Source organism: Priapulus caudatus, unplaced genomic scaffold, assembly GCF_000485595.1.
Source record: "Priapulus caudatus unplaced genomic scaffold, Priapulus_caudatus-5.0.1 Scaffold556, whole genome shotgun sequence".
NCBI lineage: Eukaryota > Metazoa > Priapulida > Priapulimorpha > Priapulimorphida > Priapulidae > Priapulus > Priapulus caudatus.
The window spans coordinates 175,371-183,343 of NW_014577617.1; the positions used below are offsets into that span (position 1 = coordinate 175,371).

Here is a 7,973-nt window from a genome sequence, read left to right on the forward strand (position 1 = left end):
GAAAGCAAAGGTGAAAGTGAGAGCAGGAGACGCCTATGTGACAGAGTAACAATATTGAGTGCAGACTGCGTTCGATGATGATGCAATGTATGTATGTATGCAGCGATGCATCATATTATTTTTGTCAATTGCGTGTCGAAGAGTAAGAGTCTTGACTTGTAAATAGTTTTTTTTGTTTCCCCCCGCACATTGCCGGAAATCAAGATGAGACGTTCTTTTGTTTGCTGTCGTCGCGTAACTTGTAAACAGCCTTAGAGCTCCTTGCGATTCCGGTTTCGTCTGCTCGCGTGTCCGACGGAAACAAGTGAATGTCGTGTTGTCCGTTCGACCGCGAGCGTGCAGAACGGAAGGCAAGCGGTAATTTACGTTATCATGTTAATTAGAATTCTGTGCGGTATATAACATCACTGTGTAGACAGACGCACACGTCGGCCTGTACGACGTAATATTAATAATCATCAATATTCGTAAAACTGCATTTTCTGATGTTTTTCGTCGCACCAACGCGAGTTCGGTGTTTTTCAGATTGCCCGTGTAGCGATGTGGTCAGTGTGTGACATCGCGGATGTGTGTGTGGCTCCATCTATCGATGGGGGGGTTGGTTATTTGAGTTCGTTGCCGTTGTGTGCTCGCGTAAGCACACTAATTGTACTTTTGATTTCTGTGTCGAATAAAGCTTGTCTCACAAAAATCTTTCTTCTTCAAAAGTCTGTCGTTATATCAATAGTATCAAGAGCGTATTAAGAATGTATAGTATCAAGTGGTCATAAACTGGTTATGTGGTATAAGTTCAGCCGGTAACAGTAGTTTGTGGGGTGTGTATTGATTGTATAAAGCAAGTTTGGTAACAGCGTGCGTTCGCACGTGTGTGTGCGTGGCTGCGTGCGTGCGTGGTCGTGTGTGTGAGTGGGTGAGTACGAAGTAGAGTAAAAGTTATTTCTCGTGAATTAACAGCCGTATTCCCCCTCGTGGCAAACTTAAAAAAATCACCGTACGTTAGGCTAACGTACTCTCGACACGCACGCGCGTGTGCGTGCGTGCGTGCGTGCATGCGTGTGTGTTTGTGTGCGGTCTTCCACGGCTTTCCTGACGTAGTGCGTTAACATCCTCAATATATGACACATCTAACAATGATGTTACCGGATCAACAAGTCGCTCTCATTCATCTTTATTTCACCGCTGTGACATACCCTTGAGACATAATATGACTAACCCTAACCCTAACCCTAACCATTTCCTAAACATTCTTACCTAGCCGTCTCTCTCTCTCTCTCTCTCTCTCTCTCTCTCTCTCTCTCTCTCTTCTCTTCTCTCTTCTCTCTCTCTCTCTCTCTCTCTCTCTCTCTCTCTCTCTCTCTCTCTCGCTCGCGCTCTTTCTCTCTCACTCTCTCTCGCTCGCTTGCGCTTTTTCTCTCTCTCTCTCTCTCGCTCGCTTGCGCTCTTTCTCTCTCTCTCCATTCCCCCCCCCCGCTCTCTCCTTCTCCCTCTCTCGCTCTCTACCTCTTTTCTCCCCCACTCTCTCTCTACTGTCATTAATCAGTTATTCGTTATATATGCATGTAGGCACTAATGGTGGCGTGTGTAGATGCTGCCACAAAACCAAGATCATAAGACCAAACCAGAACTGGAGTGCAACAATGAACTACTAACTAGTGACTTCTATCGCTATAATCGCTATAACGTGTCAGCCGGCCTCGTATTTATTTATTTATTTATTTGTTTATCTGGCGCGGCTAAATCGTGTTTGTGTTTATTTATTTGTTCGTTTGTCTGACGCGGCTATAAATCGTGAGGTGGTTTACGTCTTCCGTGAACATATCTGCGTCGTAGTCCTTCCTGCCTGCCTCTTCCGCCGGGCCGCCATCGATCAGCGACACCTGGTGAGCGCCTGCAGACATTCTTGCGCTGCTGACGGCGGGGCCGTCGTGTGAGTAGCAGCAGCGGTCACCCAGCGTGCACTCTCCCTGAAACACGCACACACGTATGGGGTGGCCATCGTACTCAGAAATAATTCAACCGCGGTTAAATTATGGCCCTTTTACCCAATCAGAGGTCGTGTTACACATGATTTAACCGCGGTTGAAATCATTATTCCTGGGTACGATGGCCAGCCAGGCACACGCGCCCTCATGAACCAGCAGAGCTTTGCAGCTGCGCTGGTGACGAAGAGAAATGATGATATGAAGAGTTAATAATACATTATGTATTACATTATGTATTATATTATGTATTACATTATGTATTACATTATGTATTATATGTTTTATATTTATGATACTGATGTTTTTGTCTCTCTTGTTATGTCGTATGCATATATATATATATATACTAGCCTGGTATCCGGCGTTGCTCGGGGAAAAACGCTTAAGAACAACTTTCAAGAGTTAACTTTAAACTTTGAAGGGCAAATTCAGCTACATATACTTAATTATAAAATATTTTCACCCCTCCCCCTTCACCCATACGATCCCCATCAGAAAGGAAAGAGAAGCATACTGGATTCACAATCTAAACACTATCCAGCCACACGGACTCAATCTACCTGTCGAGATTCCGAGATGGATAGAAGACAGTTATCACCCTCCCACTAGCATGGTATACACGCAAGGCTAATTCTCAGCCGACACTCTAGGGTAGCGGGTGGCTCGGTTTACCTTTTTATAACTTTTTTTTACTTAATTCTATGGATAGATTGGTAACAGAGATACAAACAATAAGCAATATTCTGACAAAACAGTTCGAACGATTCTATGATTCTGTGTAGTCAAAGCTTCTGGATATACAAAATTGTTATGAAATTGCGCCAAGTTATGATGAATATGCCTGCTGCACTGCCTGCACTGCCTGCGCCGAACACCAGAATAAACCAGCAAAGCCGGCCAGCGAAATTTTTTTCCCCACTTGAGTTCCGGACCACAGCCAATCAGCGCACTCCATTCACTCGACTTCCTCGAAGCAACAATGTAAAATGAATACCAACAATACCTAACCCTAAACCTAACCCTAACCCTAATCCTAACCCGTACTCGAACTCTAACACTAACTATTATCCAACCGTATTATATACGAACCATATATTACAAAACACTATCTATGGTGGGTCCGGAACTCAAGTGGGAAAAAGAATTTCGCAGCCGGCCAATCATCCGTGGATGCTACCAGAGAAACCCTTGAGTAGAATACATATGGACCCGTGTCTTAAATTTCCTAGGAAGCAACTGGCTGGTCATGACCGATGCCTACTCTAAATACCCATGTATTCACGCGACAAACTCCACGTCGACAAAAGCAACCATTGACCTACTGGAGCAAGACTTTACTGACTTCGGATACCCATGCACACACGATTGTGACCGACAATGACACTATGTTTATATCGGAAGCGTTCCAGGCTTGGTGTCGCGAACGAGGCATCGCTCATTTAACAGGAGCCCCATGGGAAAACAGGCTAAAGAGGCTACCACCAGATTACAGCACGGAGAGATTAGTCGCATCGTTTCTAGGCTAGTGCATGCCTACTCGCTAGGTGCTCCATGTTATGCACTTTACTGTGGCCCACGGCGAGACAAAGATCCAAGATGGGTCCCCGCGGTTGTCACCAAGGTACATGGTGCCCGCAGCGTCAACATGCGTGTCTACCCCAGAGGACCAGTGTGGCGTAGGCACATTGAACAGCTTCGCCCTCGCTATGGAGTTGAAGAGGACACAAATCCCGGGGAGAATCCAGAGTTATCCGTTCTGTGACTATCCGCAACTCCGCCTTTTCACCCTACACGACAGGCCTGGATGTTACCTCAGTGGGAACACACAGAATCCTGAGTCAGCAACGTCAGGTGTATATAAGCCAACCGAACCGAACAAAGCGTCTCAATCTGCGCCTTCCAGTAGGTGACGAATACGGGCCAGATAATCCGAGACGTTCCAGTCGACAGCCGAAGCCGCGAATCAAGGCTTATCTGAGTTATCTATAGTCTATACAACCTTTCGCCTCTCGGTGGGCTCAAGGTTGGTGGGGAGGTGTGACATTATTGTAATATTTGCCATTATTAGGCCCAATAGGTGGCGCTCTGCCCGAAGCCAGGTACTTCGAGTAGCACCTGGTAGCCAAGGAGCTAGCTGTTATATGTTGCTCCTTGCTGGTAGCAGCACTCTACAATGTGGCAGGCTGGAATGTGGTGGTATAAATATCTGGCTCTCTGGCTTTGCAAGCTTCGTCTCGCCTTTTAAAAACACAATTGGTGACATCTGTCACGTGTCTCTTATCATTGGGATTCGCTTCACATCAAAATAATACATGGAAACTCAACTCAACTAAATACATAGGTCAATAAACTAAACCCGTCAATCACGGTATCAGTTCAGGGTCACTTTCATAGTAAAATGATGAGCAGATTTTAAAAAGTAAATATTTCTCCAAACGGGGCTATACACTGAGATCGGTGGCGTGGGCTTGATGCTCACCGCGGCGAAGATTACCGCGTCAGTAAAACCGGCCTCTCCTCTCTTATAATATATATATATATATTAATATATATATATATATATTAAAGTGTACAGTGCAATTTCAATCTTTTTATCACTATCAGATACACAGCCAACAAGCATAATATTATTATCCCCGTTGAAATACAAATAAGGTTTAAACATATCAGCATGAATATGAGAAGTTCACACTGCTACGTACCCGTGTGAATCTCTTACAGGTGAACCTTTTCAGATCTTTTGGATTTCTCAACTTCTTCAGTTTCCTTTTCGTTCCCTGGCGTTCGTGTCTGATTCTCGCCATGTATTCCTCGCTGCTCTCGTTCCGTCTCTCTCCAGAATTCTCACTCACGTCACTTTGCCTAGATGTATGCACGAGAAATCACTCGCATACATCAACGTACTTCTTGCGTTCACCAGACGATCACGATTACCATCGTTCATAAGAGCATCTCGGCAATTATTGCATCTTATTATCTTTATTATACCTCTGTCTGGCTTTGAGTTTGGGTCCCCAGTTCGGCAGAGGGTTTCTCTGGAATCGTAGAAGACCTTTTTGCTTCGATGCTGCTTCGGCGTCGGGGTGTATCGCAAAGTTGGCGCTCAATCTAAGTAATTATTATACATGAAATAATGCCATTTAACAGCGTATAGTGTGTAGTAATCAGTTATATAGATACTTAGTTAGTTAGTTGGTTAGTTAGTTAGTAAGTAAGTTAGTTAGTTAGTTAGTTATTTAATTGGTTAATTAGTAAGTAAGTAATTAAGTAAGTTAGTTAGTTAGTTAGTTATAGTTAGTTAGTTTCTTAGTTAGTTAGTTAGCTAGTTAGTTAGTTAGTTTCTTAGTTAGTTAGCTAGTTAGTTAGTGTAGTACTGATTTATCATCACCTGTCATAATTATTTCCGTACTGGACTCCGTAAATTGTAAACTATAATTTACTTTAACATCATCAAAATAAAGAATGCCGGAATTATCTTTACAACTAATAATCTACAACCAACATAATTACAGTGGTTCCTTGCGCAGGATCGCCTCTGCCTTAGATCCGGCCACTGACCTGCCGAGTTTACCTTCCTCTTTCGCCTATCGAATAATACACAGATGTGTGTCATATTTAATAACAAAATGTTGAGGTACGGGGGAGTGGCGCAGTATGAGCAGCGAATGAGGTACGGGGGAGGGGCGTTCTCTCTCTCTCTCTCTCTATCTCTCTCTCTCTTCGCTCTCTCTCTCTCTCTCTTTCCCCCCCCCTCGCTCTTCGCCCCTCATGCGCGCTCCTCTCCCGACACTCTCATTTAACAACATTTACAAGGTGAGAACAAAAAAACGACCTCCATCTTTGACAGCCTTAACGGCCGCATCTATGAAGACCGTAGCACTGCCGTATGGATCAACTTCAATGACATCAAGCCTATCTCGCTCTCTCTTGCTGGCGTAGCCATACATGCATGCACTATAACATATAACATATAAACATATATGGCATGTAATAAGAACAATAACAACGACAATATAATAACGCCAATAATAATATAATTAATAATAATAATAATAATAATAATAATGATGATTATAGCAACGCGCGACTCGTTTCTATCCACAAATTTATAAAGCTTACAATCATTCACAGAGCTTAACGTGTATAACGCGTGTGTTGTATTGTACATTCTAATTAACCAGTGGCGCTTCTAGCCAGACGAGGCCATGCGACTAATTGTCTATACTTCTAACTCTGGCAAGTTATTGTTTGTTATTGTAATGTCATGGCGACGTCGTGCTCGTATAATACGTAGCCCACACCGCGCCACCCTAATGATTACAGACAATGAGCACGTTAACTATGTCACTGGTTAGAAGCAGCTTGGTTGCAGAACTGGTTTCGGAATCGTTTAGAGCGGTCAGTATGTTTTTGAATCTATATAAATAGACTCGTTCGGACAGAGAGTAAATATATTAGAGAGTTACTAGAGTTATTAGATCGAAGTTATTATAATATGGAGAGTTACACAGTTACTATGTGGAGAGCCGGAGAGTTATCGATACGAGACGCCGGAGCCTAGGCATGGTTGCCTAGGCTGTGGTAGTGTATTATATTTGTATATGTTGTTAAGTTAATAAAGATAGAGTTACCTACAACTAATCTGCGACTCTTTCTCATTCGGAACTGACTAAACACATAATCTGCATCATTCTGCCGGACGACTCTTCGCTACATCTCATCGACTACAACAAATTCATCTGCTACTTGCTACAATCTGCTACTTGCTACAATCTGCCTACTTGCTACAATCTGCTACTTGCCACTACAATTCTTGCTACCTTAATTGCTACAATCTGCTACTTGCCCTTTACAATCTGCCCTTACTTTTGCCGCTTTTTTTTTTTTAACAATCTGCTCGTGCTACAATCTGCTACTCAATTTGCTACAATCTGCCGACTTGCTACAATCTGCCTAACTTGCTACTTCAATCTGCTACTTGCTACAATCTGCGCTACCCCCTTGCCACAATCTGCCTACTTGCTACAATCTGCTACTTGCTACAATCTGCTACTTGCTACAATCTGCTACTTGCTACAATCTGCTACTTGCTACAATCTGCTACTTGCTACAATTCTGCTTACTCCGCTACAATTGCTACTTGCCGACAATCTGCCTACTTGCTACAATCTGGCTACCTGCCTAACAATCTGCTAACTTGCTACATGTCTGCTTACTCGCCAAAATCTGCTACTTGCTACCATCTGCTACTTGCTACAATCTTGCTTACATTGCTCAAATTCTCTGCTAGCTTGCCTACAATCTCGCTAGCTTGCCTAAAACAATCTGCCTACTTGCTACAATCTGACTACTGTAAATTGCCTACTTAGCTACAAATCTGCCTACTTCGCCTTAACTCTGCCTGACTTGCTACAAATCTGCCTACGTGCTTACAATCTGCTAAATGCTACAATCTGCCTACTTGCTACAATCTGCTACTTGCTACAATCTGCTACTTGCTACAATCTGCTACTTGCTACAATCTGCTACTTGCTACAATCTGCTACTTGCTACAATCTGCTACTCGCCATACAATCTAGCTACTTGCTACATCTGCCTACTTGCTACAATCTGCTACTTGCTACAATCTGTACTTGCTACAATCGCTACTTGCTACAATCTGCTACTTGCTACAATCTGCTACTTTGCTACAATCTGCTACTTGCTAATTTTTGCTTACTTGTACAATGTGCTACTTGCCTACAATCTGCTACTTCGCTCTACAAATCTGCCCTACTTGCTACAATCTGCCTACTTGCTAATCTTGCCTACTTTGCTACCATCTGCTACTTGCTATATCTGCTACTTTGCCTACAATCTGGCTACTCCTACAATCTGCCTTACTCGTGCTCAATCTGCTTATCTTGCCTACAATCTGCCTACTTCGCTACAATCTGCTACTCGCTACAATCTGCTACCTTGCCCATAATCTGCCTACTTGCTACAATCGTG

At 43.3% G+C, this 7,973-nt stretch overlaps 1 protein-coding gene across 1 annotated transcript in view; it reads right to left on the reverse strand.

Annotated features, from left to right (window-relative positions):
* Window positions 1-1,583: 1,583 nt before the first annotated feature.
* LOC106811611 (tRNA (guanine(26)-N(2))-dimethyltransferase-like) overlaps window positions 1,584-7,973 on the reverse strand; it is a 15,295-nt gene continuing 8,905 nt past the window's right edge. Inside the window, exons 4-7 of the mRNA XM_014815312.1 lie at window positions 5,493-5,566; window positions 4,971-5,090; window positions 4,685-4,844; window positions 1,584-1,964 (exon numbers count right to left, since the gene is read on the reverse strand). Coding sequence (XP_014670798.1) covers window positions 1,755-1,964; window positions 4,685-4,844; window positions 4,971-5,090; window positions 5,493-5,566 — 564 coding nt within the window. The 3' untranslated portion in view covers window positions 1,584-1,754. The remainder of the gene's footprint in view (window positions 1,965-4,684; window positions 4,845-4,970; window positions 5,091-5,492; window positions 5,567-7,973) is intronic.